The sequence below is a fragment of the Ascaphus truei genome, chromosome 3 (genome assembly GCF_040206685.1).
Source record: "Ascaphus truei isolate aAscTru1 chromosome 3, aAscTru1.hap1, whole genome shotgun sequence".
NCBI lineage: Eukaryota > Metazoa > Chordata > Amphibia > Anura > Ascaphidae > Ascaphus > Ascaphus truei.
This window is the reverse complement of record NC_134485.1, coordinates 359603817-359622754: the sequence shown is the minus strand read 5'-3', so window position 1 is coordinate 359622754 and position 18938 is coordinate 359603817. Positions and strand designations below refer to the sequence as shown.

General features: G+C 45.3%; 1 protein-coding gene across 1 annotated transcript in view; it reads right to left on the bottom strand.

Annotated features, from left to right (window-relative positions):
* Positions 1 to 11650, bottom strand: part of LOC142490768 (uncharacterized) — a 38401-nt gene extending 26751 nt beyond the window's left edge. Inside the window, exons 1-3 of the mRNA XM_075593185.1 lie at positions 10943 to 11650; positions 10665 to 10762; positions 8727 to 9636 (exon numbers count right to left, since the gene is read on the bottom strand). Of these exons, the coding sequence (XP_075449300.1) occupies positions 8727 to 9636; positions 10665 to 10762; positions 10943 to 10946 (1012 nt within the window). The 5' untranslated portion in view covers positions 10947 to 11650. The remainder of the gene's footprint in view (positions 1 to 8726; positions 9637 to 10664; positions 10763 to 10942) is intronic.
* Between the last annotated feature and the right edge of the window lie 7288 nt (positions 11651 to 18938).

The following is an 18938-nucleotide window of genomic DNA, read 5'->3' as shown; positions in this document are numbered from 1 at the left end:
AAGCAGCCGGATGAATTCTGAAGTGTATAGGGATATATTGTCTGCTCAGATTCAGCCAAATTCAGCGAAGTTGATTGGAAGGCGCTTCACTTTACAGATGGACAATGACCCAAAACATACTGCGAAAGCAACCCAGGAGTTTTTTTAAGGCAAAGAAGTGGAATATTCTGCAATGGCCAAGTCAATCACCTGATCTCAACCTGATCGAGCATGCATTTCACATGCTGAAGACAAAACTTAAGGCAGAAAGACCCACGAACAAACAACAACTGAAGACAGCTGCAGTAAAGGCCTGCAAAGTATCACAAAGGAGGAAACCCAGCGTTTGGTGATGTCCATGCATTCCAGACTTCAAACAGTCATAGCCTGCAAAGGATTCTCGACAAAGTATCAAAAATGAAAATTTTATTTATGATTGTGTTAATTTGTCCAATTACATTTGAGCCCCTGAAATAAGGGGACTGTGTATGAAAATGGTTGAAATTCCTAAACGTTTCATACAATATTTTTGTTCAACCCCTTGAATTAAAGCTGAAAGTCTGCACTTCTATTGCATCTCGGTTGTTTCATTTCAACTCCATTGTGGTGGCGTACAGAACCAAAATTATGAAAATTGTGTCAGTGTCCAATTATTTACGAACCTAACTGTGTATGTATATATATATATATATATATATATATAGTGCAGAATAAATGAGTTCTTCAGTATTAGGTGATACCTTTTTTATTGGACTAACAATTTATGTCATAGGACAAGCTTTCGAGAGTTCTCCTCTCTTCTTCAGGTCAAGCAATACTGATATACACAGGAATACCTTGCTGCAGTAGAAGTCCTGTGTGCTGGGTGATAATGGTGAAAGGCTGGGTTGCAGATCTGTCTAAGACAAGCAAATGAGCATTCAGTAATATTTTCATTTGCTATATGCTTTGCTGTGGAGGGTTTTTGTCACTTTTTTTACCCACCATAACTTAACTAAGTATGGTAAAATCTATACTTGCTTCCTTTTTGCCTAACCAACTCCACACTGATGAGACCCATTAAGGTCGAAACGGCTGTCTGTGGGTGGGTGACCTGGCTATGCATCTTAACCCTGGTGTCACGATATCATGTGCAGGGTTATAATATACACCAAAATCACTGGGTTGAATTGAATGCGACTGTGATATGATAAAGAAAGTTTATTCCTTCAGGGAAGGTGAACACCCAGGATTATACAAATAACACACAGAATATATACACTACTTAGGGAATTGGGCAATGAAGTAATCAGGATCTGGATTAGCAATTCATCAAGGCATCAGGTATCTTTCAGATGTAGTCACGAACAACGTGAACAACATGGGCATGGAGCTTACACTTGTTTATATGGGATTTAAGCCCTATACCCTAACATTGGGTGTCAGATATTGGTTAACAATTACCTGCACCCAATTACCTTTTGTAAAAAGGGGGGTGTGAGGTGCTTCTAATAGAGGTGCAGTGATAAACCTTAAAAAGTGCTTAATAAATAAAATTAATAATAAATGTGAATAAATATGTGAACCACTAAACTTCGCAGCTTAACCCTTAAGGAGAAGATCCAATTCCTCCTTTTGTTGATTACAGAAAGAAACTTGTGGGAAGCGCAGATGTCACCGTATGTGGAAAAAAATATATAATATATAGTGTAATATGTTCTACAGGAAAAGGGTGCACTTCCGAACTGCTGCTGTTCACTCAACGCGTTTCGCTTGATTCCTGACGAAGCTTGGAGACAAGTGAAACGCGTTGAGTGAACAGCAGCAGTCCAGAAGTGCACCCTGAACCCCCCTGAACCCGTGTGGATCAATTCTGCGATCGATCGCAAACCGGAAGTGACGCGACGGGCCAAACCGGAAGTGACGCGACGCGACTTCAGGAGTGGGGCTGACGGCGAACACTGAAGCTGCGCATCTATAATTTTATGTGTCTATGCACATAGTGCAAAATGTGAGTGCTATATTTATTCCTTTATAAATACATTTACAGCGAACATGCAATGTTGCACTAAGAGTGTCATCTCTTTTATTGAGGGTTTGTTCTGCTGAAGCCTTGTACTTCATGTCAAGTAAGTCTTCCATACATACACACTGCTGGTATTTTATTGAGAAATTGTGAGTCCCCACTTGTGATTTTTGAAGCTGTTTTTTCCTGTAGAACACATTACACTATATATTATATATTTTTTTCCACATACGGTGACATCTGCGCTTCTCAATTACCTTTTGCCAGCTAACGTGGAAAGCACTTTGGTACCTGCCCCAGGTAGCTGGCACATGCACACATCCCTCTAGCCAGAGACCCAATTTCAGCACCCCACACTAATCAGATGGCGACTTAAAGTCTACTTTCTGGGGGTCTGGGCCGGGAAACTCTGTCCAGAAGTGTGAAGTATGACACTTAGTACAAGTACCCATGTCCTGCTCTTCTCCGCCCTAGCATACTTAATCAGGGTGGGAGAGCCTTTGATCAGGGGACTTGGTGTAGACATAAGGTCATCCCCTGAACATTAACATACTGCAGGGTCTAGTATCTTTCGTGGGCATTTTACTAGGCACCAAATACAGTATATTTTTATAATCATATATATATATATAAAAATAATATGTTCGACTGGGCCGAGTGGGCGAGAAATTGCCAGGCCCTCATGACGGAGGAGACTCTCAATGGTGGCCAAGTTTCAGCTCGCTATGACCCACGAACCGGAGATAACAATATATCATTTTAAATGTACATTTACAGAAGTTGCATTTCTCCCATCACATCACATTTTACCGAGTTACCCATACTCTGTTCTGTTGATCGGAGAGTGCTGGAAATTGCCATGCAATGATGCCGGAGCAGTGACTACATGGTGGCCAAATCCTAGCCCTCTAGTACTTACAGAACCGGAGATATGGGTTTACACTGTTCACACTTTCTGACTTAGGGCCTCATGCAGTAAGGCCCGATAAAATCTTTTCACCAAGTGTGGCGGATAGGTGGGGGATCGGCCTTTTTGTGGCGATTTGCCCTCGCAGTATTCAGTAAGGGCCGAATCCTTCCGATCCCTGCCGAAGCACTGCGAAAGCAAAGCTGCCGATGAGCCTGTGCCGATACAGGCTGGGTCCCGATAAGCCTTCCGATAGGCCTTGTCTGCCGATAGATGTTTGCAGCAGAGAGAGACAAGCTGCTCTCTCAGCGCAAACATCGGCAACAAATAAAGTATTTTTAAACAACTTTTATTCATAGTGTACATGTGCAGGGGGTCTCCAGAGTTGAACCGCATTGGTTTCAGGTCGGGGGACCCCCTGCTCCCCGAGATACAGGCCCCTTTATGAGGTGCCGGTATCCCTCTGCATTTAAAGGTCCCGATCGCGGCATGTACACAAAGCAGAGGGATACCGGCACCCCCTAAAGGGCCCTGTATCTCGGGAAGCAGGGGGTCCCCGGGCCTAAAACAAAAAGGCTTCAGCTCCGGAGACCCTCTGCACATCTACACTATGAGTAAAACACATACATCAATAAAGACTCGTTCCTTACCTTACAGGGTATCTGCTACGGTAGCGAAGCAGCATTAATATTTATTTAATAATACTCTACAGTAAGCAGGGGGTCCCCCGAGCTGAACCGCATCACTTTGTGGACCAGGGACCCCCTGCTTCCTGAGTTACAGGCCCCGGAATGTGTCATCGGGTGGCAGTGTCACCGCCATCTTTATAGCGTCCCATTCGCGACGTGCCCGCTATAAATATGGTGGCGACACTGTAACCGATGCCCCAAACAGGGGCCTGTAATTAGGGAAGCAGGGGGTCTCTGAGACACAAATTAATGCGGTTCAGCTCAGGGGGCCCCCTGCTTCTGCACAATATTATTAAAAATACATAAATGCTGATTCATTACCATAGCGGATAGCCGCTAAGGCAATGAAGGGGTTAAGGCAGAATAGCATGTTTATTGGGTACATTTGCCCCCAATAAACATTGCAATACACAACATACACCCCCTGTGTATGTAAAATACATAAACAACAATAAATACATTAAATACATATAGTACTCACCACCCATGTCCGGCTGCCACGATGAAGGCCGTCCTCATCTTCATCCTGCCCATGCCCCATCCGCTTCTGCAAAACAGACACAATAATTAAAACATCCAATGTAATGTCCCCTAACCCCTTAATCACCATAGCGGTTATTAACCACTACAGTCATTAAGGGGTTAACCCACCATCACCCACATACCCTCCCCCACTAACCCCCCCAACCACCCTCACCCACTACCCACAGGGGAGTCCTACCAAATACCCTTGGGGACAATACCCCCTCCCCTAGCACATACAATACAATAATGTGCCAAATAACTATTATCCACATAGGGATAATACATTATTTGGCCATTATTAAACACATTAAATACCTTAATAAAATAAAGAAAATTCTACTAACCTCATCAATAAGAAGGCTCCGTCGCCAGCGTCATCCTTGGGGTCCGTTGCCAAAATAATAAATAGGCAATACATCTCAATTACATTAACATACCAATGAACCCCTTAATCACCTTATCGGGTACTAACCTCAAAGGTAATTAAGGGGTGAAGCCATCCTGCAATGGCAACACCACTTATGCATAACATCCTCAATGAATTAAAAAGCAATTTCCTAACCAAATCTCATTTAATCATTCAATCTGAAGGCTCAAATGCCACTTAAAACATTGCTTTTACAGTGTATATATGTAGCATAACATGTAAACTACATGTAGATGCTGCAAATCAATGTTAACAATACAGTAAGCCAACTCAAATAGCCTGACATCACAAGAACTATATTATGTAAGCAAATAAAGTCAACATCAATTAATAAACACACATGAATTACATCCCTAAACAATTAAAATACCATCCATATCAATTACACAATTAACTATAGCTATCGTAACAGAGAACAAGTTCAAAACATACTAAAAAGGACACCAACATTTACAATATACTAAAGCAAGCCTCTCCATAACCTACAGTACAGCATACAGCCCAAAACTTACATCTCTCTAATAATAAAATACATTTAACACACATCTATGCATAGCAGCATAGCCACAATCATTTACAATACAGAAAATCAAGCTTTAAAAACACTATCATTTCTTACCCTGTATGTATATATCTCTCTAGACATACATACATACATACATACATACATACAGTGGCAAGAAATGATATGCATAAAAAAAAATCAAGACATGAAAAAGCAAAAAAAAACACAGTTACATAAAATATATTTCTTTATTTAACTTACCATTACTTGCCCCCACCGACTCCCGTTAATCAGCTTACTCACGAACCAATCCACGAACAGGAACCAATAAAATAAAAAACCATAAAATAATAAACATTAAAATAATAAAACACGACAATCCAGGGGTCTTCTAGTTGTAATCCATCTTCATCTGTATTCTTCTACCTTCTTCCGGGGTTTTCTTGCCGTCCGGTGCCACGCCCTGGTCTTCTTTCTTCAGAGGAGGTCCTTCCTCCTCGGCGTCTGGCTTCAAAATGAGACGACATAGGCTTTTAAAGGCCTATGACGTCACATTTTCGTCATATGGTTCCCACGGCCCTGATTGGGCCATGAAAACCATGTGTTTTGGCCGATGTAAAAAAAAATGATGACGTCACTTAAAGGCAATGACAGCACAGCCAATCTGAATGGCTTTGCTGCAATTGCCTTTAAGATGACGTCATGAAAAGACACATGGCCGGACTCACATGGTACGGCAGCCAATCAGAGCGTGGGAAGTCTATCCCTACTCTGATTGGTTCAAGTACCATGTGACAGAGGCTTGGGGGAGAAAGGATGTGACGTCATTGAAAGCCTCTGTCAATCTGAACCTATTATAGCAGAATTGCGGTGGCATTCACCCCGGGGATATCTGTCTGTGCCAACCAAGGCGACCAGACTTTTAGAAAGTTTGTGCCGGTGTCATTAACCAAACTCGTTAATTGTTCCATCCGGCAAACGTGCCAAATCCTATTTCGAATCTTGGGGATAACTGGGATTTCTGGTTGCTTCCATAATGCTGCAATCTCGCACCTAGTGGCTATTGCGAAATGCGCGATTAATTTGTGCGTCGCATTTGACATACCCTGGATCCGCCTTCCCAACAGGAGCAGCCACGGGTCCAGGGGAATCTCCCAATCAAGAATCCGCTGTAACCAATCTCTAATCTGTTCTCAAATCGGGACCACTTTTGTGCAGGACCACAGCATGTGTTGCAGGTCAGCCACCTCCCCGCACTGTTTTGGGCAGAGCGGGGAGTAGCCCTTAACAAATTTAGCCAATCTAGCTGGGATGTAGTACCACCGCATCAGGACCTTATACGCATTCTCCTTTAGTGTGGTACATATGGAGCTTTTAGCAGCTGCTTTTGTGATCTGCTCCCATTCCTCGTCCTCTAACGTCTCCCCTAGGTCTGTCTCCCACTGTCGCATGTAGTGTAACCGGGTCTCGCTTGACGTCTCCGGACAGACTACTTCCCTGTACATTCTAGATGTGAGTCCCCTTGTGTCCGTGTCTCTGGAGCACAGCTGCTCAAAATTAGTGCGTGCCGGTCTAATTGGGGTTTTGTTGTAAAAATCTCTGATCTGGAGGTACCTAAAAAATTCCGTATTTGGGATATCCTTTGCGGATTTAATTTGCTCAAATGTTTGTATATGTACTGTATCCTGCCCTCCAGATCTTCAAGACGGGTAATACCCGCTTGTATCCAATACACCATGTTTTTACTGTTCAGGCCTGGAGCGAAGTCTGGGTTGCCAATGATTGGCGTCATGAGTGATGCTTTTGTGGTTAATTTACAACTAAATTTAGTGGCCTCCCATACTCGTAGTGAACTGGCAATGGTCTGAAGCGGCGTGCCGATTTGGCGTACCCTTCTCTTGGGCAGCCAGATAAGCTTCTGGATGTCAATTGGTGCACAACACTTTTTCTCCAACTCTACCCATCTCCTAAGGCTTGGGTCTGTGTGCCATTGGAGAATTTGAGCCAATTGGGCCGCTTTGTAGTAAGCGAACAAACAAGGTACCGCTAGCCCTCCTCTTATTGTGGGTCTCTTTAATATCCCCATAGCAATTCTTGGGTTTTTCTTATTCCAAATGAATTTCATAATTGTTGACTGAAGGGAGAGGATGTCAGAGTGAACCAATGGTACAGGTAGGCTCTGGAAAAGATATAACATCCTTGGGAGGAGATTCATCTTCACGTGTATCCTTCCAATCCATGAGATGCCCCCTTTTGCCCACACTCTGAGATCCTCCCTCAACGCCTTTATTAACCTGGGAAAGTTTGCCTTATATAAAGTTTTGTAGTCCCGTGTAAGATATACCCCTAAATATTTGATAGCGGAGGGTTGCCATTTAAAATTAAAGTTGAGATCAATCAGTTTTTCCACTTCTTTGGGAAGATTTATATTGAGGGCTTCTGATTTAGACTGATTGATCTTAAAGCCGGAAATCTGGTTAAATTTGCTCAGAATTCCAAATACGTTAGGAAGGGACGTGAGCGGTTTAGATAATGTTAGGATAACATCGTCCGCATATAGAGCGGCCTTATACTCTTGCTCTCCATCTGAGATTCCTGTTATATCTGGGCTATTGCGTATGTGCGCCGCCAAGGGCTCTATACAAAGGGCAAACAGCAACGGCGACAGCGGGCATCCCTGTCTCGTTCCACTTTTTATGTGAAATTGCTCAGAGGGAAAGCCCTGGTGCCTCACTCTCGCCGTTGGGCCCTCATACAGCGCCATGATGGCCCGCAGTAGGCGTCCTCTAAAGCCAAATGCCCCTAAGGTTTCCGTTAAGTAAGCAAAGGAATGGAAGCAGGCACACGGTCTTTCTAAAGGTGCAGTTTATTGTGCCACCAAAGGTCCAACGTTTCGGCAAATAGATTGCCTTTATCAAGGAGAGGGCTACAGAACATGTTAAACATACCACAATATATACACAAATGGGTACTCACCCCCCCACGATCACTGCTGCCTTGCTCCTGGATGTCAACGCCCCCCATCGTGACGTCAGGGCGCCAGCGCGACGCAGCGTGATGACGTCATGCACCACCAGGGGAGGAGGAGACAGCCTCCCCAATGCCTGTAACAGGCTAAGATGGCTGTCCTGCAGGAAGCTGGAAACTCAGGGAGCCGCCCCCTCACTGGCAGCAGAGGCTCCCCTGGTGACGTCATCACGCCCTCACGGGGGAGGAGGGGGGGGCGGGCCTCAGGCATCAGACCTGCCCTGGAGTGAAAAAAAGACAGCCTGATGCCCAAGGAGGACTGAATGATCGTGCTGGGGTGAGAGCCCTTACATAAACAATCAAGTGTAATGTGACTACAGTTTTATTAAATAAAATAATCAAATAAAGTGTACAAACTAATAGTATAACCACAGTGTCATCTAATGCAGTGTATAAAAAATGGTGGAGGCTGTATTTATGCTAGCAGCATTACATATAGAATTAGAACCTGAAAGGATACATGATACATATAGATAAATGCATATACAGCAATCCTTAGAGGAGCATAATGTACATAATGGGTCGCAGGGGTCCACGGCGAGACGCACAGAGCCTTACAGAGTCCTTCTGCTACCTCCTGTTGAGAAAGCATTTGAAATTTTGTTGTTCATTCAGACCCCTGCCATTACTTGTCTGCAATGTGTGGATCCAATAAGCCTCACGCCTCAGTAAAAGGGCTTCTCTATCAGGGTATCCTTGTCTTGGTGCTATGTGTTCAATCCCCATCACTCTGAGGGATGACACATTGTGTCTGTGTTCAACACAGTGCTGTACCAGTACAGTAGGGTCCGTACCCTTACGTATCACACTTTTGTGTTCAATGTATCTCACTTTAAGCATGCGTGTAGTCTTGCCTACATAGACAAGACCACATGGGCACCTGATAATATACACCACAAATGTAGATCTACATGTAATACGATTATGAATAGTGATTTTTTTACCACTATGTGGATGACAAAATACATCCCCGGTAGTAAGACTGTTACACACTGAACAATTCATACACCGGAAGTTACCCTGTTTACCGCCTTCTAGGAAGTGGGGCGTATGGTAGTGGTCCTTGTTGTCAGCATGTATCAAGTTGTCTGACAAGTTTCTCCCTCTCCTATAAGCGATCAAGGGGGGTGTCTGACAACTAGCTGCTAACACCTCATCATTCTGCAGCAGGTGCCAATGTTTCCGGATAGTAAATCTGACAAAATTACTGGCCCTATTGTATGTGGTGGAAAATACAATGCGTTTCTCATCCTTAGTCGCCCTATTAGGAATCACCTCTCTGTTAAGGGCTGCATCAAGCACTGCCGGGGTATATCCCCTTTTAGTGAACCTTTCACGAAGGTCATCCATGGCCGGTGCTAGTTTGTCCTGTCGACTAGTGATCCTAGAAACCCTCACTTTTTGTGAGAAAGGTAGGGCATTGATGAGGGATGGGGGATGGTGACTGTCAGCACGTAACAGGGCATTTCTGTCAGTATCTTTCCTGTAAAGGTCTGTGTGGAACTCACCATTTTCTTGGGAAATCAGGACGTCTAGAAAGGATAATTGCTTAGAGCTCCAGACATTAGTAAGCTGTACAGGAGAAGGGAGATTGTGTAAATAATCAAAAAATGACAATAACTGGTCCTCAGTACCTGTCCACACAAAGAACAGATCGTCAATATATCTATAATACCCAATTATGTATTTATAGTATATTGATGCATATATGTACTTCTCCTCAAAATCTACCATAAATAGGTTGGCATATGCGGGCGCCATGTTGCTGCCCATCGCAGTTCCCTTAATTTGCAAAAAATGCTCCTTTTCAAATTTAAAATAGTTTTTATGAAGAATGAAGTGTAATAGGAGCAAAATATATTCAGTGGGGACTGTCGCCTGGTAATGGGCAGATAAAGCAGTTTTTACTATATTTAAGCCATCCTCATGAGGTATAATAGTATACAAGCTGGAAACGTCCATACTGACCATTATATGGTCAGTACCATTGCGTGGAATATCTTTGAGTTTGGTTAAAAAGTCAAAGGTATCCTTTACGTATGACCGTGCTTTTTGTGCTATGGGGTTGAGGAATGTGTCAACATATATGGCTAATGGCTGATTAAGTGAATGTATTGCTGCTATTATTGGTCGCCCTGGAGGTAATTGGAGATTTTTATGTATTTTCGGGAGGGTGTAAAACAGTGGGCATTTGGGATGTTCTATTGTAAGAAATTCTGCTTCAGTCTCAGATATCCAGCGGTTATTAAGGCCAAGCTGGATAATCTCCTTTATCTCCCTCGCATACGTCGGAGTGGGATCTCTATCCAATTTGATGTAACAATCAATTGAGCTCAGTTGTCTTTTAATTTCTGTTTTATATGCTATGTAGTCTTGTATGACAAGGGCGCCACCTTTATCTGCCCTTTTAATGATAATATCACTATTACTGGACAGTTTTTTAAGGGCGTTCTATTCCCTAAATGTCATATTGTGCGTGATTTTATGCCTATTGGTAGCATATTTAGCAATGTCTGCCTTAACTAATCGCATATAGGTGCTCACTGATTGGTTTTTGAAAGGAGGTATGAATGTGGATTTTAATTTACATACTTTGGTACCTTTCTGATCGGCTGAATTAACTGTCCCTGACGGTTCGATAGGCAGTGCCAAATTATCTGTCCCTGGTGGCTCTGTAGGCGGCATCGTTTCTGTTGTCCTGTGGGAAAAAAAGGATTTCAGGTTAAGTAAATGTTCAAACTTAAATAAGTCAACTTCTAGCCCAAAATCATCAAAGTTCAAGGTGGGTATATACTGTAGGAGGGGCCACGTGCCAGTACAGACATTTCATCTGCACTTAGTATATGCTGTGAAAGATTAATGACCAGGGTATCCATACTCATTGGCGCGTTTGTGATCGGAGGTAAGGAGATTTTCCTTTTCTTCCCCCGTCTGGTTTTCTTGCCCCCTTTTCCGCAGTCTGTCCTAAAAAAGGAGTCCGCGGTGCTTCCCTCTGTCGTTCAGTGGAGGAGTGGGCTTCGGAATCACTGGTGTTAGCGTCTGTGTTTGTCGGGGGGGTCTGTCCCTTCCTGGGTTTGCGTTGCTTGCGATCCTGCTTTAGCCACGGGTAGACCCTTACGTCCTTATAATCCTGCACCACTTTCTTGAATTTCAGTTTTTTGAAATGGATCAGGTCACTCTTTATTTTCTTCAATTTGGTCTTTAAAGTGTCCAGAGATTGTATAATGTCAGTACTGGAACTCGCCTGCTCAATCAGGATTTCCACCTTCAGTATATCCCTTCTGGTGTTATTAAGTTGTTCCCCCACCTCCTCAATCACCAAGATGATAAGGTCTAATGAGGCCTTATTAAGTACCTGGCACCACCTTTCACAGAAAGCCGTGTTTTCTGCCCCTATAGTTGGCCTGTTTTTTATCCGAAATCCTCTGGGAATCAGCTTCTGCTTGTAATACTCAGACAGTGTGCTGCCGTGTGCAAAAAGCTCAATCTCTCTCCTTTTAAGGCGTTCCAATTCCTGCAGATGGTCCTGCGGCCGGTCTGGCCCAAATGCTTCCTCTGGAGTGGATTTAAAAAGTATTCTGTTAATTTCTTGTTCAGTAAGCACCAGTTAAGTAAGGCCAGTCTATTCTGTCGAAAGCTTTTTCCGCGTCCAGACTCAACACCATAGAATATGTATTTTTCTTTTGGGCCAGATCAATCAGGTCAATGATTCTTCTGGTGTTGTCTGCCGCTTGCCTTCCTCCTATAAATCCTACTTGATCCGTATGAATTAACCCGGGAAGGACACTACCCACCCTGTTCGCTATAAGTTTCGAATAGATTTTGATGTCCGAATTAATCAGTGAAATGGGCCGGTAGCTCTTACAGTCTGCCGGGTCCTTTCCAGGTTTGTGGATCACAGAGATGGATGCCTGAAGCATTTGTGCTGGAAAGGAGGCCCCCTCCAGAACCCCGTTAAATAATTTTAGCATATGTGGGGCTAGAATTTTTGCGTATTTCTTATAATATAGATTAGAGAAGCCATCGGGGCCCGGCGCCTTAGCCGGTTTTAATGCTTTGATGACTTCTAATATTTCCTCTAGAGTAAAGTCCGCCTGCAACGCCTCTCTCTCGGCCCTTCCTAAGGTTGGTAATTTTGCCTCTTTCAGGAAGGTGGTCAATAACTCACCCGTTTTAGTGCTATGGGTGACCTTGTCTCCGTTATGTAGCTTCTCGTAGTAGATTTTGAATTCCTCTACTATTTTCCCAGGTATGGAGGTAAGGTCTCCCTTCTGGTTCCGAATTGCGTGAATAGAGTTATTTTGAAGCTTCTTTTTTAGCTTATTGGCAAGTAGTGTATCAGGTTTGTTCGCCTTTTCATAAAATTTCCGGTTAGACCAGGCCATTTCCTTCTCAGCCTGGGAGGTGAGGAGGAGGTTGAGTTTACTTTTGGTGTCTAATAATTGTTTGAGCGTGTGTTCCCGCTTATTGGTTTTGTGCAGGGCAGAGAGCTCAGCTATTTGAGTTTCTAGCTCCTTAGTTTTTTTCTCCCTTTCCCTTTTCCGTTTGGCAGCCAGATTCATCAAAATTCCCCTGAGGGTTGCTTTATGAGCTTCCCACAGTGTAGCTTGTGACGCTACGCTCCCCTCGTTGTCCTCAAAATATTCCTGAATTTTTTCCCCTACTTCCCGCCCGAGATCTGGAATCTTTAATAGGATCTCGTTTAGCTTCCAATTCGCTCGAGGTCTGTCTAGAGGGATCAGTGTGCACCGCAGCTCTACAGGTGCATGGTCAGACCATGAAATATCATGGATCTCTGAGCGAGAGACCCCAGGGACCAATCTATTGGACACCAGGAAGTAGTCTATCCGGCTGTATGTGTTATGCGGGTGGGAGTAGAAAGTGTACTCGCGTTCTCCCTGGTGTTGCTCTCTCCATATGTCTATAAGTTGACAGCTTGTTATGCCTTTTGTCAGAGTTAATACGTCGTGTCTGTGGGGTTTGTTAGTGGTCGTGCATCGGTCTAGACTGGGGTTGAGGACTCTGTTCAGGTCCCCTGCTACTATGATATTCCCTTTTGCGACTTTACTTAGCTTATCAAAGAAACTATTGAAAAAAGAAGTAGCATTGTCATTCGGGGCATATATGGTAGCGAATGTTATTGGATACTCCCTAATGGAGCCTGTGATTATCAGATATCTCCCCTCTCTGTCTCTATATGTTTTGTCGAGTCGGAATGGAATACGGTTGTGAATTAGGATGGCTACCCCTCTTTTTTTTACTCGAGCTGAGGCTAGGAAGTGGGTCCGAAAGTCTTTATCGATATACTTGGGGAAATTAGTTTGGGAGAAATGAGTCTCCTGTAAGAAGAGCACTTCTGCCCCCTTGCGCCTGTAGTCTCTGAATGCGACCCTCCTTTTAGCCGGGCTGTTGAGGCCCTTAACATTATGGGATACTAACACTATGTCCTTACTCATTAGCAGGGATGTGCTGTTCCGTCTGACGTAGCTTCTTCATGCCTTGCCGAGCGTGTCTGCCCGTGTGGCTCCGTCTTACTCCGACCACCTTCCTCTTTCTTAACCCATCTGAAAGGAAAAAGGGGAGGGGACATACACAAGGGGACATGGGGGTGAAAATATACACAACACCACATACATTAACAATAACATTTGGTCTTTCTCAACGTTCTCTCGCCTCTCTCCTCTCGCCGAGACTTCCTCCTTTGGGCTTGTGACTCTTGTTCAGAATGTTCGGCCTTGAGGACTGCTGTTTAACTCCTCTCCCCGAACATCCAACCCAAAGGGTTGCACTAGTGCGCCTAGGGATTTTTCTCCCCATCACTAGCGCCTGGCCCATGCAGACTTCGGAGCAGGCCTCCCCTCGCCGCTCCCGCCTCGCTTCCCCTAATTATCTAACACCTCCTACCCACTGAACTTTGGGTGAACTAACCAAATCCCGTTTATCCTGGGTCCCTTTCTACGGTAGCGCTGTCAGTGTCCTCATGAGAAGGTCCCTGTCTGTGGTCGTTGAATTTCGTTCCCTGTGACATCTGTCTTCGACCCGCCTCTATACTTTTTCTCCTCTCAGCACCCGACCCTGTAGTTTATTCGCCTCTCCCCATATCATAGCTCTGTGTACCTCTCTGGGACCTTTTCCTTATCCTCCTTACTTTAGGCTCACTGCCACTTACTTGATTCATCCATCTCTCTGTTCAGCCTTCCTCTTGTTTCCTTCTACTACCTACTTGTACTTTCGATGTCCGTCAGTCCCCCTGCTTCCCTCTTAACTACTTCTCACATTTTGTTCTAACACTTTCTTTTCTCTTTCCCCTGTTGATACCCTCCTAGTGTGTTAACCCCCTCCTACCACTTACTTTGTCGTTTTGCTCACTTCTCAATCATTGACACTTCCCTAATCTCCTTCTATTCCCTCTCCAACTCCCCTACTCCCTCTATCTGCCTCCTCTTTCCCTCCTCCACTCCCACGTTTCCCTCTTACATGTCTGTTATAACCTCCATTCCTATCTCTCTATACTCACCTACTTAAACTGTTTTCTCCGTTGTCCCTGATCTGCCTTCCACTACTGCCCTCTTCCCCTCTTTGGTGTTAGGACTGCTGCCTTCTGCTCCTTCCTCCTCTCCCCTCTTAGGCTCAAGTCCCTCTCTCCTCACTCCTTCCTTGCTCCGCTCCTTACTCTACCTGTTCTTTCCTCTTATTGGCTTCTGTGTGTCTCGATCGTGCCGGCGTCTAACGCTTCTAACTCTCTAATCCCCGCTTTTGTTTTTAAATTCTAGCTATAGCTGCCCATTTCCTGCCTGCGGAGAATGTTGTCCTGATCCGGCACGCCCCAGTCACCTCTCGGGGCCTTCCTCTTTGCTGCCTCCTCCAAGATGGCGCCTCCTTTGCCGGCTCCGCCCCCTGCCTGATGACGTCCTTCCGGCCCGTCGCCATTTTGGATCCAGCTTGCTTCTCGCGCGGAGGTGTGGGCGCGCTCTCCTGTCTCCCGCCTGAATCTGCCTTCCGGCTCCTGCGTCTCACCGTGGGTTTCAGCTGCCTCGTGCATCGTCGCCATCTTCTTTGCAGGGGACCATCGTGCGTTTCATGGCAAATCCAGCGAAATCTTCCACGGTGCGCTCGGAGCTCTCATGAGGTAAGTGAGTGTATGATTCTTTTTATTTCAGCGTTCGTCTTACTACTAGGGCACTGCACCAAGGGACCTCTTGTGTTTGCAAACTTTGGGATTTGGCTTATCAATTTTAGCAGCTTAACCAAACAGCCGCGTAACATGGAACTGAGTTTATGTCTCTTTCCCCTAGTCTTTATCCCGGTGTGCTCGGGGGGATTTCGGGGACTGTGACCAGATAGGGTCTGGGGTTGGGCTCGCCGGGGGAGCCCCCCCGGGGGCCTCTTCCAGGCCCAGCTTGTGCAGGAAGGAGGGTCCATCCTTCAGGTCTTTAATGATAAAGGATCTGCCGCCTCGAGCCACTAGCAGGCCGAAGGGGAAGATCCACCGGTATCTGATCCCCTTCTCCCGCAAGGTCCTGGTAATTGGCAATAGGTTTCGCCGGCGGGCCAGTGTCTCTGGGGATAAATCCTGGAAGATTGAGAGCCTCACTCCCTCATATTCCACCACAGGTAGGGGTCTCGTTTTTCTGAGAACAGCCTCTTTTGTCCTGTAGTAGTGTAGGCGGATCACAATGTCCCTTGGTTGTTCGGTTTGTAGAGGCTTAGCTCGCAGGGCCCTATGGCATCTGTCCATTGCCAGGGCGTCTTTAGGGGTCTCAGGGAGCAGCGATTCCAGCCATTGCTTGATGTACTCCTCATAGTCCAGCACGCTCTCCGGGACCCCTCTTATTCTGAGATTGTTCCGTCTGTCGCGGTTTTCCGCGTCTTCTTGACGCTCCCTCAGTTCATTTATTTGCTCCTGCAGCTCTATGGATTTTTTATCTTGTCTCCGGATTGCTCGGATGGATTGATCCACCTTAGTTTCCAGGACCCCTGTCCTTTCTCCCAGTCCAGTCACTTCCCTCTTCAGCTCCTTAATTTCAGCCTGAAAAAATGCTTTGAGGTCTGTGCATAGCCTGTTGATATCGCACTGTTTGCGGTCTTTGCTCTTGGAGGGTAAATTCTTCCTCTTCCCCGTCAGGCTCAGTCTCTGAGCCGGCGTTTGAAACCGGCGCCATTTCTGAGCTCGCACCGCGCGGCCCTGCGGCCCCAAAATATTCTGGTAGCCCTCTTTTTTTTGCTGGTTTGGGGGTTTTCCGTGACATCCTAGATTTGTGTACGATCTTTGATTTTATTTTACTGCCGTTTGGTTTCAATTTCAGTGGTTTATATGCGAGTTTATGGGGAGTGAGGCAGGGAGCTATTAGATTAGGCTGCCATACTCCTTGCCGTCGCGCATGCGCCTTTCAGGCCCTTAGTGTTTTATAGCCAAGCGGCTTTTTTCCGCCATAACGGTCAATGGTGGGACCCTCGTACCGGCGCGACCCTTTGTCACGCCATTGACGGTCGGACCCGGTTGGGGTCGAGTAAGGGGGTTCCTATGAGCTAGGGGCAAAATTTTATTGCTGGCTGCCCTAGAACGAAAGTTACACACTGTGGACGGACGTTCACAAAGGTACGCAATTAGGAGGCTTTATAATGTGAAATTATAATAAGGCTTTATTGTGCATTTTCCTATTTATCAGGAAAACATCCAAACAAAGGGGGGGGGAAAAAAGCTTCTGTTCACTTGGGAGTATTTCTAGTGAAAACACTATGCAATCAATTCACATCTCCATAGTCAAGCATTTCTCCCCAGCCCCAAACATAGCATGCAATAAGCAGATATAAGCAGTCTTTAAGAATAAAAGTCTTATCTGTTTGTAAGCTTCTCTGCTCTCCTGGATCCGCACCCATGAGTGCACAAAAAATATCAGCACCCAGGTTTTAGAAGTCTTATTTGTTCCTTGTGGTTTGGAGGGAAAATCTTTACTGTCCCTGCTTCAGCTCCCTTGTCTTCAGGGTTTGTCAGCATACAGGTTTAGAAGTTTTCCCTGTGTCTTGAAAGCAGCTCTGCTATCTTTTGGCAGAGCTCAAGACAAGTGTGTCTCCAAGTTCAGCTCAGGTGTCAGCTAAAGAGTTCTCACTTCCTGTTTCAAAAGACAGGCTTTCTAAGCCATCTAATCAGGCAGGTGTTTAGTAATTAACTACCAGAGGTTAACCACCACACTGCTGGATTAAAGGCACATTACAGAACAGGGATAAGTCCCCTGTTACATACTTCCCCTGTTTGTGGGAAGCTCGGGCTTACCACGGCCAAAGCCCATCCTTCCACTCGCATTCTAGATATCTCTGTGACTTGAATGAGAGTGGATGGAGGAAGAGAACCCTCTGTCCCACTGGGATTGGAGCCCTTTCTCCAATTTATTTTTGTCTCCTCCCGAAGATGCTTGAGATCAGCACTCCTCAGTCGCTCGAGGAGGACTTTTTCCACGTAAAGTCTTTTTATCACGTGCGTGGTCTTGAGAATTCTGTTGCGTCGGGCACTCCTCTTTTTGTAGACAAAGTGTATGGCAACAGTTGTAGAGCAGTTAGGACTAGCCCTTAGAGTTATCTGCTCTTGAAGTGGTCTTTTGCCGCCTCTCCACACCACGGAGTCGCCAGTTCAGTTTCTTCAGCTAAGGATTCTTCTGGCTTTGATTCTGCACTCCAACCTCTGTTTGTTGCCTGTTGGGCAGCTGTAGGTTTGGCTAGTGCTTTCTTTGGTGGCTCAAATTTTGTAATTTTGTTTTGAAGTTGCGTGGAGTCCCCAACTCTCACTGTACCCTTGTCCTTGCGGGCATTAGTTACTGTGGGATACTGGTGCTTGGGCTGAGCCAATACCTTTTTCCGTATTGGAGGAATCTGTATCAGAGTCTCCTTCATATTCTGGAGCTGTGTAATTTTTGTTGTCAAGGTTGCCGCTGCATCTGTTTTCTCCTTGGTGTACTGACTCAAGGAAATGGAACAGGCTCTCTGTCTCTCCAGCTCTTGCTCCAGTTTCTGAGCCTTCTCACGCTCCCTCTCATACAGAGTCACCTGGTATCGAAGCTCCGCTTCCAATGATGCTCTGAAGACATGCAGCGTGGCCTTTAGCTCCTCATACTGCTCTGTGGGGACGTACTGGGTATTCAGACGTTCCTGCAGCGCTTGTACCTCTTTAGCAGGGTGCAGTATTTCTTCCTGTAGCGTTTGCTGCTTCTCCTCAGCATACTGGAGGTCTGTACGCAGACCTTTCAGTTGGTTCTGCAGTCGGTGCTCTGCGTCAAACTTTTCCTTGACTTCTTCTGTTAACTGAAAATTTTCTTCTTTCAGTTTTAAGTTTTCTCTTTTTAATCTTGAATTTTCTCCTTTTTCAGTCTCTGTATTCTTCAGGGCTTCTTTGCAGTCCTCCTTCCATTTACACATATCTGCTTTGAGAATGACCATCTCCTGGCGTGAGACTTCCTTCTCTAGGTTGAGGGTCTGAAGCTCCTTCTGAGAGACTTTGAGATCTGCATCAAGATTACCAATAGTTTCTTTAGCAATGTCCAGCTCCTCAGTGAGACTGTGTAGTTCCTTTCTGGAAACTTCCAGGTCTGTGCGGCAGCTGTTGGTCTCATGATGTGAGGCATTCAGTGCTCTGCGGAGTGTCTGAACCTCTTTCTGAGATACGTCCACTTCTATCCGGACACTGTTGATCTCCTGTTGTGAGACATTCAGCTCTATGCGAAGAGTGTGAACCTCTTGCTGGAAGACTGTCATCTGCTTCCGTGCCTCCTCATACTTCCGCTTTAGCGTAGCCACCATTTTATCAGATTGGCTCTGCTTTTCATCCATGGCGGAAATAGTAGCCTTTGCAGTATCTAGCTCAGTCTTGAGATCGTCCAATT